The 17,921-nt window shown below is 48.0% G+C and overlaps 1 protein-coding gene across 1 annotated transcript; it reads left to right on the top strand.

Annotated features, from left to right (window-relative positions):
* The first annotated feature begins 439 nt into the window (after window positions 1-439).
* GJA5 (gap junction protein alpha 5) lies at window positions 440-15,987 on the top strand. Its single transcript, XM_032653266.1, has 2 exons — window positions 440-532; window positions 12,850-15,987. Exon 2 carries the CDS (start codon window positions 12,882-12,884, stop codon window positions 13,956-13,958), a length of 1,077 nt encoding a protein of 358 aa, XP_032509157.1. The 5' UTR covers window positions 440-532; window positions 12,850-12,881; the 3' UTR covers window positions 13,959-15,987.
* The last annotated feature ends 1,934 nt before the right edge of the window (window positions 15,988-17,921 follow it).

Here is a 17,921-nt window from a genome sequence, read left to right as displayed (position 1 = left end):
GAAATGAGCACTCTTTTTTTTCTGAAGACAGGAAAAGGATGGGGAAAAGGGATCTCCAGGGTAGTGCCAGCGTTCCCGCTGACGCCCCAGGAAAGTGGCCCGGCAGAGGGTGAGCAGGCAAAGACTAGGGAGGCAGCGCACCACCAGCCGGAGGGAGAGGGGGCCAGCGGGAGGACTGTGGCGACAGTGACAGGGGCAGGGCAGGGGGTGGGGGAGGAGGACTCAGTCTCCTTCTGGGGAGAACGCGGTGAGGAGAGACTGCAAGGAGGTAGACGGGAGAAAACTCTTTAAAGGAGCAAAGGTTCTAGGAGCACAAGAGAGAGAGGGGAGGGAGGGATCTCGAGGGGGAAGGGGGAGGAGAGAGAAATAGTAGGAAGAAGTGGGCGGAGGGAGGGTGACAGATAGCGATTAAAAAGAGGGTGGGAGAGGAACGACCGACAGGCTGGAGAGCAAGGAAGAGTGGGCAGCGGGGGAGAGGCGGCCAGAGAACCAAGAAGCCAACTGGAATTCCAGACAGGAGGAAAAGAGGAAGGTAAGGGGAAACTTGAATTTTAAGAGATAAAACTACCAGTTGATGGGAGAGAGGCAGAGAGAGAGCCTTGAATCTCCAGCTTTGTTGCTGGATCACAGCAAAACTCTCTCTCTGCACCTGTGGGTTTCCTCCCTGCCCCTCTCAGCAGTCCCTGTGATGGTGAGCTTTGGGTATATTAAAGAGAACAGCTTATGAAGCAGCAGATAAATCACTTACTCAATTTAGAAGGAGCTGTAGATATGCAAGTGGAGGGCCTTTGCCGTCCATCTACCTCTCACAGATGCGCTGTGCTCCAGGGGCATCTTACAAGCAGGACACCAGGTCATTTCCAGGCAGTTTTGTGAAGATTGACATTGGCGCTTTAAAAACCCAAGCCATCGCTGTTTTACCATGTTTCCTCTAGGCTTGGAATTCTTTTTGAAATGCTTTCCACAGCATCTAGGAAAGTGTTTTGATTTTTTCCCCCCTAGGGCATGTTGGATGGTTTAAAAATATTCCCTGCTTAGTCTCCTACGGAGTGTCATGTCCCCGCTGTCCATTGTGAGCAATCTGGTCACTTGCTGTTGGAGGAAAGAGGCTGGTGAGATCTGGAGAGGAAGCCGGGGAGAGGTGCCCACCGCAAGGTCTCCTTTCCTCCTGGGCGCAGGGCAGGAAGGTTCCTGACAGCCCCTTGATCTCCCTTCCAAGCATGTGGTAAAGGAGCCTGGACTCAGGGCCCAAGAGACCTGGGCTCTGGTGCACTGAGGGGCTGTGTGACCTTGGGCCAGACAGTTCCCCCTTCTGGGCCTCAGTTTCCTCATCTGTAAAATGAAAGGTTTGAAGTAGCAGGATCCCTCTGGTTCCCTTCAGCAGTAACACTGTCCAAGGCTGAGATTCCTTAGCTCAAATTGCACCTCAGAACCACTACAAAAGGGGAGGCTGACACAGGAGTTTACATCCTTACTGTGCCTTTGTTCACTTTTTCCTTCGTCCCCCCTCTCTCAGTGTCCTGTCATAATGGAGGAGTTCTTGGTTCTGACCCGTCAGCATCTCACTGGGCTGTCTCCTGAGCACAGCTCTGGCACAGCGGTCCCGACTGGCCTAAGAGAAGGAAGGGCAGTGTGGGGAGCGCTGGGCAGGGGGTCGGGAGGCCAGGGAGGAAGCCAGTGACACTGAACAGAGAAGAGACCAAGGCCACCCCCCTCTGCCTGGGGTGGTGGCTTCACGGCTGGGGACACAAGCTGGTCTTTAGAAGCATCCTAGCTTAACTTTCACATCATCAGGCCAAGTGGTCGCCATCTCTTCCACCCACTAACCCTGGAGTCACAGCCCAGCCCAGACCCTGTTCTCGTGGGACAGCTCTCTCCACCCTCCGGCCAGGTTCCCCGCGGTGGCATTGCTGTCTGGAGCCTTCTCCCCTCGCTGATCCTCCAAGCCTTTTCCTCACTCAGCAGCTGTAGGGCAGCTCCAGTGACCACTGGGCATACGGCAGGCAGTACCGGGACTTGTGTTTCCTGGCTTCCAAACCGGCACCCTCAGGGCATCCCCTCCCCGAGACGCGTGAAGTTCAGAGAGCCACGGCAGTAACACAGCTGTGTTGCCCAGCCAGGCCGCTGGCTTGGAGCCCCAGAGATGTTCTTGCTGGGCTGTTGAGACTGGTTATTGTTCTTGTCTCCTAACTGCCTCACTCCTGTCCCCCTGCCAGGTACTGGTCTAAAGTCCTAGGCCATTAGAACCGGAAGAGGTCTCCTAGATTGCCAGTCAACTTCTTCTTTGACAAATAAGGAAAACAAGGCCTAGAAAAGGCAAGTGACTTGTTGAAGACGACACAGTGAGTCAGGGCCAGTTGAGTTGGGAGAACATCCCGCTCTGTTCACTCACGCCTAGGGCTCTTCTGCCTTCCGTCCTTGGCTGTGTTTTCTGAGCCTCCATTTCTCCCCAAACCTCCCTGCTTCCTGTGTGGAAGCATCTCTGTAATCCTGCTTCCTAGTAGTGACACCACCTGCCCACCTGCTCCTGCTTATCTCCGCCGGCTGGTGGGGGGCACATGCCGTGGAGGGTCCTGGGCTCTCGCAGCCAGCCGGGCTACCGCAGGGTAGCCTGGCCTCTTGGGTCCTGACTGATCCCCGCTCTGGGCCCAGCCAGTTAACACAGGGCAGGGAGCCTGTCTGTGTGGATCGATCAGGACAGGAACTAGAAGACCTGCAGTCCTTAGGGCCAGGGAGACCCAAGGCCCAGGCTCTGCCTTCTGTCTCAGGAAAGAACTCCCCCACCGGGGAGTCCAGCAACTCTCTGTATGAACTGGCTCCACTCTGGGCTCCAGGATTGAACTGACTGAAGGAGAGAGATGCCCACTTTCCCAGGAAAGCTTCAGTTCTCCTAGGAAGGAAGGTGACTTCCTTTCTACAGTCAAAAGCTGCTGGCTCCTGGCAAATGACCGCTTGATGCCACTTCGTGAATCAATTGTTTCTGACATTTTAGCGACTCATGGGGAAGAAAAATTCAGCCTTCAGTAATCCACTCACCTTCATAAGGAAAGGGAGTCAGGAGGTCTCAGAATCAGAGGTATTGAAATAACACAGAGGGATCTTAGAGTTTATCTGATTCAGGGGTAAGGCAGAAGGAAGGGCCTAGGCGTTTGGAATCACATTTGGGTTAGAATTTCAGCTGTGTAAACCTTGGGAAAATTATTTAATGTCTCCGATCCTCAGTTTCTTCATCTGTCAAAGAGGTTAATGATAAATAATTTCCTTGTGAGGTTTTATGAAGATTAAATAGAATAATGTATTTTAAATGGCTACCCCATAGTAAGTGCTCAATGAACAACAGGACGATAGAGTGGAATCCAGGTCACCTGGTGCTCAGTCCAAGTCTCTTTGAATTGAGACTCATTTGAGGCAAAGGCCTTTCCACAGTGAAGGCTCACCATGACATGAAATTCTGAGAAGGTACTGCTTGGTTTTTATGATCACAGATTTTTTTTCTGGGTCGACTTTTGCTGACCTCTAAGTTGGGAGTCAGAATATCTGGATTTGCCTCTTGGCTTTGCCACTTTGCCACTAATTTGCCATACCATTGCAATTGGGCGAGTCACAAACTCCCCAGGTGTTCTAACTTAGAGCTGGAAAGGCCTTAGCAACCCTCCAGCTCAACCACTTAGTTTTACCCATGAGTGAACTCAGGCTCAGGGAGGGGGAATGTCTTGACTAGAGTCACAAAGAAATAGCTGGAACCAGAAAGAGCCTCCCTTCTGAGGCTCTTTTGTCCACAGAGGACTTAGAGAAGCTTAATCCAACCTGGCATCTTCATGATTCAGGACTTCAGGAGAGGGCAGGTGTGTTTAGGGGTCAGGATGCCTCTTCTCCTCAGATCACCGAGTAGACGACCTCCTATTTCTCTTTCAAGTAGAACTGAGCCAGCTTCAAACCTACACACGTGGACACGCCTTTGGATTGGTCATCAGATTCCAAAGTGCTGCAGCTCCTCAGAAGGGGGGAATTATATGAAGCACATATTTTATAATATGGACTCATGTGGAGTCCATCTCCAGGCCCCAAAGCTCGAGTTAAAGAAAAGTTCAGGGGCAGGCTCGACCAATTACGAGAACACAAGGGACCTGATTGGAGCGGGACTCTACACCTCCCTTCCTCTCCACCTGCCTCTCTTCTTTCCACCTAGTGAAATAAATGATTTAGAGTTAAATTAATATCCTTCCCGTTGCCCATGTTTTCCCCACCTCTGATAGTCACCCTCCCCCACTTGGTGGCACATAGGGCGTCCTCGCTGTGTCCCTCTAACCGGCCTGCTGCATGTCAAATGCTGCATCAAGGTGACCAGTTGGGTCATGTTTGAGAGGAGTTTTTACTGGAAACGGCAGAAAAGAAAACAAGGAACTAACATTATTGAGTGTCTACTATGTGCCAATTACTGTTCTAGATGTTTCCACTTACTCACACATTGTTCAATCCCCATGAGTAAACATTCCCCTTTTTTCAGATGTAGAGGAAACTGAGAGGTTATGTTACTTGCCTGAGGTCACACAACTAGAGGGTGATGGAAGCAAGGTTCGATTCCCACTCTTCCTGGGAACCACGAGTCCCACCACCTAACTCTTTCTGTTCCCATTGCTCTTGTTATGATCTGACATCAATGGAACACCAGAGCCTGCTGTTCGGCCAGCCAAGAACCCGGCAGTCGACACTGCCGTAGCCAAGAACACTTACTGGCTAAAAAAGGAAATAACTTTCCATATGTGAATTCTGGCCAAATGGTGGCAGATGCTGAAGAGTCTGGGAATCCTGACCACTCTGGGCTGAAGGCCTCCACGTGATCATCAATTCTAGGAACAGCATATGCAAGGGATGGCCAGTCCACAAGCCAGAGGCTAAAAGGAAAAACCCTGGGCCTCTTACGGGAAAAGATCTGCTTGGGGGGTTAAGACACTGGAGCTCTGGTCACAGGTTTGTCACCAGCTGTCAGTCCTATCAGTCCTAGGGCCTCTTTGCTTTTCTTTCCCTTTAAGAGACACAGAGAGAAAGGCAGGAGCCAGGCAGACCAGGTTCAAGTCCCTGATGCAGCATTTGCTGCTTGTGTGACTCTGTACAAGTTACTTAAATTCTGAGTCTCAGTTTTCTCGGCTGTAAAATGGAATAATACTGCTTTCCTAGCAGGGCTGAAGTAATGGTTAGAAAGTAATGTTAATGTCATGTAAGAGTTAGACTAGATCCCTTTTAGCTCTACTGTACTATGAATCAATGACAAGATGTTGGAAATAATAAAGCATTTAATAAATATAATTTTCATTAATAACTGCATAGGTATTAATCAACCCCTTCTGGTAATTAATAAAGACCTCCTGATATTTCATTGTAATTGAATATCTCCATTTGCCAGCCCCTCCCATCCATTCCTTGTAAATATGTCTTCTTCTAACTTTTTAAGAAGAAAATTACTTATCCTCGCATAATTCTCTTTCTCTACTTTGCCTGCTCCCTTCTACCTCCTTGGCTTTGAAACAACTGTCGGCCAGCAGGATCTCTGAGTGGACCACTCTATCCTTGCCATAATCAAATAATTAAATTTAAAGAGGAGTTAATTATCTGCCCTTGGCTGGAGTAGCAGGAAAACTAGAGTGATAGTTAATCTCCTCCATCTGTCTCTTTTTCCCCTCTCTCTCATCTCTAGCTCCCTCTCCCCTCTCTAGTGGTCAAGGTTCAGGGGTGCAGGCCCCCTCTGGACTTCTCATTCTGAGAAAGTTGCCCACACTGCCCAACTCGGTAGCTGTAGGTATATCATACATCTATCTGGTTGAAGTAGCTACCCCAAACCTAAATCAGGAAAAGAGTGAGAATTCTAAATGTAAGAATTACCCTTAACCGTGCACAAATCAACTCTGTATTCTAATAGTTACCTCACAAATATCCCTGTGGCAGTTATCTTGTGTAACAGAGGCCAGCCTTTGATGAGTAAGGCTTTTCAAAGAAAGGAACTTAAGGTGAGTTAGATAGAATCTAGTGCAGTTCTTAAGGCAGGGGCATCACTGTCAGAAGAGACAACAGCTGGCTTTGGTGCCAACTTCACCGCTTACTAGCAAGTCATCCTCAAGTGATTTTGCCCAAAACACCCTCTCTGAGCCTTGTAAGAAGGGGACGGGGCCAGTCCCTAGTTCCTCCAATTACTGTGAGAATCAAATGAGAATATATATATATATATATATCAAGAAACTTGCAGAGTGTCTGGCACATAGAAGGGTCTCAATGAGTGTTAGGTTTTCTTATAATTATTGTTATTATCACCTAGATTCAAATTCTCTTTTTGTGTAACTCTGGCTAAACTAGCAAATGAAGCTGAGAATCTCGAAGGATAATAAAGATTAATGAGGTAGCTGAGGACCAAGACCACTCTCTCATGTAATCCTCCCTACATATCCATCTTAGAGAGAAACTACTGGGGTGAGGGAAGATTAGAAAAATGTACATTAATGAATAAGCTCCAAAAGAGTTCCAAGATGACGGTTATAGTTGGCATCTTCACTTTATAAAGCCACCTTTGGTGTCTGGTGTGGCATTGGGGTGCACAAACACTTTCTGAACCGAGCTGCACTGACATGATACCATGTCTAAGGCATCCTTTGAGTGCGGCCCTTTGGGTCCTTTTACAACAGAATTCTCTTCATTGGGAAGCGAGTCAACCCTGCCCTTGCCGCATTCCACTGTGTGGTGAGAGGAATTAGAGCACGGGCCCAGGGGATTGTTACTATTACCGTGAGTAACAATCTTTATTGAGAGCCAGAGGTCTGTTAGATACTATCCAGTACATGTGTCATTGTCCAGAATTAGACTCAGCCTCTGCAGAGTGGTCTTAAAATCTAATGTTGACAAACTTGGGTGAGTTTCCCAGTGATGTGGGGGAGGCAGAGAAGGAATAGTCCATGGTGACCAAGTCTCTGCTCTAGACATGTTCAGTCCTGCTCAGCCAAGCGGAGGACTCTCTCATGGGCAGAAGGACAGCTCAGTGGCTTTTCTCTCCCTGGTGTCCTGGTCACCATAGTCATTGTGCAGATGTCCCTAGGGCCAGCTTCCCAGGGAGGTGCCTCTAGTGGCATTAGGTGTTTTGAGTGACCTGAATGCTGTCATTCATCCACTGTTGTTTCTAAAAAGTACACGAGGGCTTCCCTGGTGGCACAGTGGTTGAGAGTCCGCCTGCCAATGCAGGGGACATGGGTTCGTGCCCTGGTCTGGGAAGATCCCCCCCAAAATGTACATGAATCAACCTATCAGGTGCAGGGCAAGATATTGAGCAATAAGGGGGAAGAGAGGGTAAGGTGATTCAGGGGGAGGATCCAGTGATGAACAGTTATGGGGCTTGTCTTCAAGGACTCAGGGTTGAGTTGGAGAGATAATACACAATCAGCAGAACAAATAATTCTCCTTAGGTGTGTGAAATCCCAATGGTTTTACAATTTAACCCAAGGCGCAGCTGCTGACTTGGGGGGCCACAGAAATTGTTGTCAAATAGTATATCGTAAGGGCTGTTATATTTGGTTTCTGAGGACAGAACTAGAATCAACAGAAGGAAGAGAATTTTCGAGGCATCCCCATGGTAGCTTCTTGCTCACTTGCAACATGCCTTCTTGAGCAGGAGAGACGGGGGTGCAGTTTCAGCTGTGTGCTGGGTGGCGCACCTGTCACCTGCAGCCTGCCCAGCTTATGCTGCAGCCACTACTAAAGGACTGCAACGAGCGGGGTGACTACCGAGTGCAGTGCCTTATGTCCGCACCCCATTTGGGGGCTTTGTCAGAGGTAATGCAATCTTACTGCTAGACCAAACATTTTTTTTCAATTATTAAGAAAGCATTTATTATGCACCTAATGAGAAAGCCTAATGCAATAAGAATACAAAGCAGAAGACAGGCTTTTGACTTTGGGAAGTCTACTACCCATCTAAGGGAAAAAGCCGTTAAATCCTTGAGGGCAGGAATCATGCCTGATCTGTTTATTAATCTAACAGATATCACTGCGTGCCTAGTATTTGTCAGGCCTGGGACCCGTGAGGTATTATTTCAGTACCCAGAACAGTAGTAGACACATAGTAGGGACTCAGAAAAAATACTTGCGGGTTGGCTGTTAGACAAGAAGCTTTTGGAGAACAAGTGTAAGGCAGCATATAACCCAGTGTGGGAATGTATCCTGCCTGCTGCATGGTAATTTAGCACCTTCGGAGTTCAGGAGACATCAAAGAGGGATGAGAGCAATTTGCAAAGACGTCTCCATTTCCACCTAGATCTGCGGGGTCAGAAGAAGAGGTGCTGGCTATGAGTTCATGTTAATTTGGGTTGCTCTAAATTGGTTGTCTTTAAAAACATTGGCTGCCTAGGGCGGCAACAGTGCCAACGTGGAGGAGCACCGGATTGGGAACGTAGACCCTGAATTTTATTTCTAGCCATATAATACATGAAGTAAAGGAACAAAATCATTCATGCTCACTATGCACAAAAACCTTCCTTTGGCCCTTTCCCTCTTCTCCAGGTGTAATGTTACTATTACCAAAGACGTTCCCTAATGACTTCTCCAAAATTTTTGCTTCGTCCCAGGACATGACACATTAAAAGAGGATGTGGAAGGTCTTGGAGTAAAGAACGTTCAGAGTTGGGATGTTCTTGTCCAGGTTCTAGGGACCATCTCTCTTTGCCTTGGGGACTTCAGGACTTGCATCAGTTGCAAAGGACTGTAGAATTCAATTACCCAGGGCTCTATGGAGGGTCCAGGCCCCACCCTGAACCAGAGTCAACCTGCCTTACATTCCCATAGCCCCCTGTGTCTCCCTAATGTCAACACACGTCGTGCTTTATTGCAATTATGTGTTTGTTCTCTCTCCTTAATTAAGGGAAATAAAGGCAGTTAAGCTCAGTAAAGGCAGGGACTCCTTGCTTGTCTTTTTAACGGTTGCATCTTCAGTGCCATCATCGCTGCATGATACCTGGTAACTGGTAACCACTCAACAAACTTATTAAATGAATGAACGAAAGGGAAGGACATCGTAGGCAGAGGCAACATGGGGAGCCAAGATAAAGAGGTGAGAAACTGTGGGCCGTGAATACATGTGTGGGGAGCTGTGTAGCTTAAGTACTGAGTATGTGAGGGGAACAGCAGAAATAGAATGGATGAGGCTGTGCTGTGGAGGGTCTCAAGTGCAAGTTAAATCGTTTGGACTTTATAAGCAGTAGGAAGCCAGTGAAGGTCACAGATAAAGCAGTGGGGTATACTACCATTTTTATTTGACAGAATTTATTCATGGCATGGGCAGCTGCCTTTGCCCCTCCTAACACACTTCCTGCCAAGAAATGGATAATAATCTACAAAACGTTTTACGTGCTGTACACCCAGAAAACTCAATGAGTGTCTAATCTACAAGTTTCTTTGGCTGAGTTTGTCGGGGGCCCAAAGGGACCCAGAGGTGTTGGGAAACTGACTTCAGCCGGGGACCTTTCATATTATAAGCTGAGCAGCTGGTACACGATAGCAATGTTAAGTTTCTCTGACCTTGTTTGAGTCATCCAGGATGTCGCAAACGAGAGGTTTTTCACCCTATATACTGCTGCCAGGGCCCACGGTGTCTGCCCTAGCCCACACCTCCCCAGCTGGTTAGTTTCTCTTGTTCTCTCCCGATGAGGCATCCTAAGACTGTCTTTCTGATATTCTGCGATGTTCCTTTCTCGTACCTGTGTTTTACTTCTTCCAGGTGGGACTCCTTGGACTACAAGTGAGGCAGTCAGCAGGCAAACCTCTTGGCAGACTAGACCAAAGCATCACATTCTTTGCCTTGAACTATTTTTATATTTCCTTGGGGACTTGCAAGGAATGAGTGACAGAGTCAGAAGATCAAGGGAAAAATCTTCAGAGGTTGAGGAGAGTTTGGAAAACTTGCCCCAAATCCTGGAAGAATATAACATTTGTTTCTCTCTTTCTTTCTTTTTGATTGCCATTTCTCTTTCCTTCTGGCTTTCTCCCCTTCTTCTCTTCCATCTGTTTCTCTCTTCTTGGTAATGCACATCTCTCTACCTTCCACTTTCTCCTATTCTTGTCCTGCCCCACCACTTTCCTTGCTAGTCATGGCTGCCTTTTATTCAGTTCTTATATTCTGAGCACTGTGCTAAGTGCTTTTTACCTATCGCCTCATAATACTCTATGAGCTAAATAACAGTATATCCATTTCACAGGTGAGGAAGTTGAGACACAGATCCAGTAACTTCCCCAAGCTCAGCAGATATTCACAGGGATTTGAACTCCATTTAGCTAACCCCCAAATTAACTTCCCTTAACGATTACAGGGTCTCTTTTTCTCCCATTTCCAACTCCCCCTTGTCTTTTCCCTCTTTTTGCTCGTCCTCTCTCCCCTTCTCTCCCTCCCTTCTCTCTGACACTCGCCACATCCTGGCCTTCACATGTGTGCTGATGACCCTGAAGGTGCTGAGCACTGCACACGTGCCCAGAAGGGATCACAGACCATTCAGACTCTTATCTAATCAGCCATTTTCCTTTTGGACTAACGCTCCACAATTTTCCACTTTTGGAGGCGATGGAGGGGGCCCTTCATCATGTGAGGAAAAGGGCAAATGTCTGATCACAAACCAGAGGAAAGGGCTCAAGACTTGGAAGGGTCTTTGATATGGAAGGGAACAGAGATAAGGCCCTTTCCGCTTACTCACGGACTCTCTCATTCCCAGGGACGCTGTGTACTCTCAGGGTTGGGGAGTGGAGGGCTGGGAGAAGACAGAGCCGGGAGGCTGGTCTCTGTCAAGGTATCGACTCAGAAGCCAAAGCCTGAACCGTGAAATATGGAACGTCGCCCTGTCCTTCCTCATATGCATAAGGATAGGAACCGGGATAGGATAGGAATCAGGGGCACACTGGAAGCAAACATGTGAAGGTTAAAGTTTGAACTTGACAACCTCTAAGGTCCCATCAGAATCCGAGGTTTTAAGGTTCCAAGAAAAGAATATTTACCTTCAATTCCCCCCCCCCCTTTTTTTTTGGTCATTCTGTTGATTAGGACTGGTTGATTAAAGGCTTAAGCCATAAGGACATTTATTGTTCATCAAGTAAGAATTCTGGAGGTAGAAGATTCAAGAGTTGATTCAGAAGCCTCAGGGCACTGGTTGGCATTTCTGAGATTCTCTGGGAAGCTTCAGGCATCTTGACTCACACAAACTGTCCACAGGCAGGAAGTCGTGGGGGTGAAGAGGACTTCAAGCGAGGCTCTATTTACTGGGGGATGGTAAAACATTTTCTAGAGCACTCCTTCCACATCAGACTCTCCCCACACCTCACAGACCAGAACTAACTTCAGTGGAGGCTGAGAAAGTGATAGCTGGCCTTCTCACCCTGCTTATGGGACACAGCAAGGAACAGGGGAACACCGGGTAGAAAACACCAGTGCCTGCCACGCCCTCCTTCATTCACTCAACTAAGATTTACTAAGTACCCACTCTGGGCCGGGTGATGATGGTACAGAGGACAAGAGAATTCCTGTTCTCAAGGAGCTCCTACTGGAAGAACACAGACAGGCAGAGGATCACAAAACAAGATGGCAAGTGCTAGGAGAGGACTGAGTGTCCCCAGGGCCACCACAGAGCTGAAGATGCTCAGCTTGAGGAAGCAGGGAGGGCTGGGAAAGCAATGACTGGGTTAAGTTTTGAAGGGTAAATAGGATTCAGCTAGAGGTGAGGGAGCATGTAGGAGGTGGCTGAGCGGAGAGCATTTGGGAACCTTCCAGGACTTGGCATGCTGGACACGACAAAGGCAACTGAAGGGGATAGGCAGAAAATGAGGCTGAAGAAGCATGCCAGGACCTGATGAGGGAAGGTTCTGTGTGGGACTTAAAGGTTTGGGGCGTTTATTCTGGATGTGTGGGTGAGCAGGTCTGTGTGTGGGAACCTTCTGTCTGCAGAAAGACAAGCTGAGCTGTACGGCTGGAATGGCTGCACTGCAGTGAAGTGTAGATCAGCACTGCCAGCTGCTAACCAGCTGGGGGAACCTGTGAAACCTTTGAATGTTCTTGTTTCCCACCTCCTGATAGAGTTGGCCCATGCTGGATGGCTCTGATCGTTATTGAAATAGAAATAGAAACAGAAAATGCTTCCTAAGGGGCCAAATTTGCCTCTCCCACCCTCACCTTTTTCTCTTCCACCTAGTTCTGGCCACTGGAGTCAGAAAAAAAAAAAAAATATATATATATATATATTTTCCACCTGACAGCAGCTCAAACATGTGGAACACGTGAATTATGATTTTCAGCATATCACATACCTCATCTCATTTAACCCTCCAAGTCCTCTGGTGTAGCTATTCCCATTTTACAGACAAGGAAACAGACTCAGTGAGGTAAATGTCCAGAGTCACATTTGCAGGCTCCTGTCCTGTGCTCTTTCCACTACTCCAGTGTTTGTCGGGTGAGGTCCTTTCACTGCGTACATCAAAATAACCTAGGCTGCTTGCTGCAAGTCCAGATTCCTGGGGGCCATCCCAGACCTCCTGGAGTAGAACCTCTGGAGATAACAGCACAGAACCCACATTATAACACACATCTCAGGTGATTTCTAGATCCACTAAAGCGTGGGAATCATGCTCTAATCTTGCTATCATGACTACTCTGTCTTCTCTTTCATTTTTGCTGTGGGTGGGGGAGGAGGAAGAGAGCTCTTTAGGTGAATCTGACTTCTAAGCTGCGCTCTCTTAAGGGACGCATTGGTATGGGTCAGTGGAATCACAGAGCATGATTGGACCTTCCAGATGTTTGCAGAAAGCATCCCTCTGTTTTTCTCTCTGTCCTATTTGCAGGAGTCTTGGCATCTGTCTTCTGCTGAGCCAAGATGGGTGACTGGAGCTTCCTGGGAGAGTTCCTGGAGGAAGCACACAAGCATTCCACGGTGATCGGTAAGGTCTGGCTCACCGTCCTCTTCATATTCCGCATGCTGGTGCTGGGCACGGCTGCCGAGTCCTCCTGGGGGGACGAGCAGGCTGATTTCCAGTGTGATACGATTCAGCCTGGTTGCGAGAACGTCTGCTATGACCAAGCCTTCCCCATCTCGCACATTCGCTATTGGGTGCTGCAGGTCATCTTCGTCTCCACACCCTCTCTAGTGTACTTGGGCCACGCCGTGCACACGGTGCGCATGCAGGAGAAGCGGAAGCTACGGGAGGGCGAGAGGGTCAAAGAGGTTCGGGGCGCTGCCTCTTACGAGTACCCAGTGGCCGAGAAGACAGAGCTGTCCTGCTGGGAAGAAGCGAATGGAAAGATTCCGCTCCGGGGCAGTCTGCTCAACACTTACGTCTGCAGTATCCTGATCCGCACCACCGTGGAGGTGGCCTTCATCGTGGGCCAGTACCTCCTCTATGGCATCTTCCTGGACACCCTGCACGTCTGCCGCAGGAGTCCCTGTCCCCATCCTGTCAACTGTTATGTGTCCCGGCCCACGGAGAAGAATGTCTTCATTGTCTTTATGCTGGCTGTGGCCGGACTGTCCCTTTTCCTCAGCCTTGCTGAACTCTACCACCTGGGCTGGAAAAAGATCAGACAGCGATTTGTCAAGTCACAGCAGCGCATGGATGAGTGCCAGCTTCCTGGTCCCTCTGCCCGCATAGTCAAGAGCTGCACACCACCCCCTGACTTCAGTCAGTGCCTGGAGAATGGCCCTGGGGGGAAATTCCTCAATCCATTCAGTAACAAGATGGCCTCGCAGCAGAACACAGATAACCTGGCCACTGAGCAAGTGCGAGGCCAGGAGCAGATTCCTGGAGAGGGTTTCATTCATATCCGTTATGCCCAGAAGCCTGAGGTACCCAATGAAGGCTCCCCAGGTCACCGCCTCCCCCATGGCTACCAGGGTGACAAGCGCCGTCTCAGCAAGGCCAGCAGCAAGGCCAGGTCAGATGACCTATCAGTGTGACCCACCGGTGTGGCGGAACCAGGACCGGGTGGGAACAAAGGAGGCTCAGAGAGGGAAGGTGTGTCCCTTCTGACCCCATCTCTCTCATTCTCATCACTGCTCTACTCAGTTTGGGCCCTGGATCTCAATGGCATTGCTCATTTTTTCCAGAAGCTATGACCAGGTCTTTGTGGGTGCAGTAAGAGACATGGCTACCTACCCAGGCTCCTTCACCCTCCACTCAGAATCCTCAGTGAAGCCTTTCATATTACTCAGTGAATGGGATAGAGGAAGGGACGGGGACCATGACAAATCTGACCTGGGCGGGACAGCCAGGGGGATAGGATGACTCTCTACATACCAGCCACACACCAGATGGATCCTCTAAGCCCCTCTGGCGTCGTTGACCCGATCACCCTTCCTCCTGCAAGGAAGAGCCCAAAGTTCCCGGCCAGCAATGAGCATGAATCAAGGAACTTGCATTATATGTGCTCTTGAATCTGTTGTCTCCTTGGACCATACCTTGGGGTGGTGGTCAGGTCGCCATGGGATGCCCTTGGCTGCCCCTCCCTCTACCCGGTCTTACTTAAAAAGAGGCCCTTAGAACTTGACCAGCAGCCTCAACTTTACAAGTGCCTTGGTATGTACCTCTGGCAAATGTCTCACCTTGGTGATGTTGCAGCCTTTCCTTCTGCCAGGGTGTACAACGAGCCCGGGGAGGGGGTTTGAAAAGCTCTCCTAGGGAGTCACTGTGCACACTGACTCCACTGGCATTCCTGCCACCACATATCAACCTGCAGCTCTTTTACAGTTCAACCTGATGGTAGAAACCATCCCTTCCAGTCCTCCCTTGGCTGTCCATCCAGTGCTCCCCTAAAAACCTTATTGACCAGAATGCCCAAGAAGCCATCATCCTCTCTCACATTCTGACCAGATCACCAGCCATGGAGGCCAGTGGAATTTCCCCAGGTCTTATTAAAACAAAGAGGGCATTGTGCTTCTCAGATTCCCCTTGGGAAAAAAAATAATTCTGCTGTGAAGATAAAAATGAAAAAGGAGAGAAAATACTGGAAAACTATTTTTCCCTCCTGTTTGCTTCCCTTGCTGACTGCCAACTTAGAGTGCCAAGAGGAGGTGTGATGACAACTATGGAGGCCCCCATATCTCTCTTTCCCTGGAGGATTTAGCAGGGGCATGAAAGCAGAAAGGGAATCTCCAGCTCTCTTGGCAGGACCCTTGTTTAAGAGCACAGAGATGCCTGTGTCTCCCCAGTGATCCTAAAGAGACTGCCAAAAAAGCAGTGGGGACTACAGAAAAGCCCTGCCTTCCCAGGGACTGGCCAGGTTTCTCTCTTCAGTCCATCTGTAATAGGTGGTTGCCATTTTGGATGAAGGTAAAGGATGCTCAGAAGTGGCTGCCGAAACTTATAGGGAGACAGTTACTTTTAAAGATGCATGTGTGTGTTTGTGTGTGTATGTATATGTTGATAAGCTGGGTGAAAGGGAGGGAAGTCCTGAAGTAAGGAAAGCATGCCTTAGAGACACTTGTGTCTTCCTGCCCTTTCCTCCAGATGCCTGGCAGAGGGGCTGAGCCTCACTGTTTTCAGTGTCTTTAACCTGAATAGATAAGCATGAGAGGTTGGGACAGAGGAGGCTGAAGCCTCAGAAGGAGGCTTCAGCCTCTGCCCCACCTGCCCATCTCTGGGCCCCTCTGCTGATACTTGGTTGTTATTGGTGGGTAGAGAGAAGGATGAGGGTAGAGGGGTGGAGGAAACTGACTGGGATGCCATTTAGGGAAGAATGACTGGTCATCCCAGATTCCTGGAGGGGACACCTTTTAATCTATTCTCTGGCACTGGCATTAAGACTCTTTCTCCAAAACAAAGCAAAAAAGACTCTCTTTCCTTCCATCTCTGAAGTGTGTTTGTTTTGTGAAACGAGTGTTCTTGGATTAGAAATTCTGTGAGATCAGTCCTGATGATGGGGCTTTCAGGAAGGAAAAAGGAAATAATATGTGTCGTTTGTCCTAATAAAGTCTGGCCCTACATTTATCTCTCCTTTGTGTCCCTTTCATGGTGTGACTACAAGAGAAGGATGGCAGACTTGGTGGGGGAGGGGAGCACTTGGAGCCAGTCACCAGTCGATCAGTATTGCAAAGAGCTTTGGAATCACACACGCCAGCGTGAAAATCCCAGCTGCTCATTTACAGCTGGACTCCAGCAAGCTACTTAATCTCTGAAGCTTGGTTTTCTCATCTGTAAACTGAACCTAGTAATATCTACCTCATATGTTGTTAAATGAGATACTATTTATAAAGAGTACAGCAGAGTGCCTGGGAAATAATAGTCTGTCATTAAATGGTTATTATTGTTATTATCTTCATTATTTTTGTTGCTATGTTGAATACATAGTATTTGAAAACCTGGGATGTTGAGGGATGGTTGCAGAACTTGCCTTTATGGAGCTCACAGTCTACCTAAGATGATCAACTAAACCACATAGAGGAAACAATTAGAATAGAATGAAATAGGAATTCATTGATTATCAATTCTAGGAACTATAAGGCTCCAGGAAGTGATACATATGAAAATACTACATAGAAGAGGACAGACCTGACCTGAGCCTTAAAGAGTGGCTAAGGTTTTAGAGAAGTGAAGACCTCAAGGATGACACTGTGAAATAGGTCTGGATATCCCCATTTTACAGACATGGAAGCTGAGTTCCAGGAAGTTTCTCTGACAGTGGGCAGCTTCTTACTGGCTTCGTTGGGTGAAATCTCATCTCTTTGGAAGTGTAAAAATGATTCTTGCTCCAAACAAAGGGTCCAGGGACCACTCAGTCCTTCACCAGCAAATGAGTGCCATTTCCTAGAGAAAGAAACAAAGGCTGGGAAAAAAAACAAATGGAAGTATTATCTGAACTACCAAGTGGTCTTGTCTATCAGGGCAGGAAAGCTCTTATAGGGACTTCCCTGGTGGTCCAGTGATTAAGAATCCATTTTGCAATGCAGGGGACTCCAGTTTGATCTCTTGTCAGGGAGCTAAGATCCCACTTGCTGCAGGGCAACTAAGCCCACGTGCCGCAACTACTGAGCCCACGTGCCACAACTACTGAGCCCACGTGCCACAAGTAGAGAGAAACCCACACACCACAATGAAGACCCAATGCAGCCAATAAATAAAAAAATATTTTTTTTAAAAAAGAAAGCTCTTTTTCTTTTTTAAAAAGAAAAAAGAAAGGTCATAGAACACATCTGGTGACACCGGTGTTGAGGTTCAAGGGTGTTCCTAACATCTGGCGTCTATCCAAGGGAAAGGTGCTCAGCCCAAATGTGCCTGAGCAGTCTAACTGGAAAAAGCATCTGGGATCCATTTTTCTTCCTGGAAAAGAAGTAGAGAATCTCATGGTTTTATAAACATAGCTATTAACATTTGACAGTTTGTGTAACACCGAGACTGCAAAAGCCAAGGGACTTATTTTATAGTGAGTAAGATTTCAACCTCATGTATCTACTCTCATTTTATTTCCTTTCCCTCTCTAAATGTTCACCACTAAAGAGGTAAGCTGAGTACTAATCTAGTGAACACACTTTGGGTTGTAGGCTCCTACAGACCCCTTTCCTTAATTTCCTTCCTCCAGTGCCAGATAAGACCAGAATTTCTACCACTAGTGTTTCATTCCTATGGCTGAAGTGTTTAAGTGGTTAATGCTAATAACACTACTATGAAGAATCATATTATGAATGAGTTTTCAGATTTCTTCTTAATAGCAAATTTTGACAGCAGAGGGAAAAACGAAAGAACAAGGGCACCAGGTACTTGGCAGGTGTCTTGAAGGATTGCTTTCATGATGTAGAAATGAAGAAAACAGCAAGACTGAAGAGGGGAGCCAAAGACAAGCAGCCCACTTCCCAGTCCCCGGTAGATCCTGGAAGCGCCTGCATTTAAGTCCATGATTTGGCCCTTACTGTCCATGTGTTGGACAA

Source organism: Phocoena sinus, chromosome 1, assembly GCF_008692025.1.
Source record: "Phocoena sinus isolate mPhoSin1 chromosome 1, mPhoSin1.pri, whole genome shotgun sequence".
Taxonomy (NCBI): Eukaryota; Metazoa; Chordata; class Mammalia; order Artiodactyla; family Phocoenidae; genus Phocoena; species Phocoena sinus.
This window is presented reverse-complemented; position numbering and strand designations above follow the sequence as displayed.

Excerpts from the sequence above, each read along its gene's own strand:
- GJA5 (XM_032653266.1), top strand. The coding sequence starts at position 12,882 with ATGGGTGACTGGAGCTTCCTGGGAGAGTTCCTGGAGGAAGCACACAAG.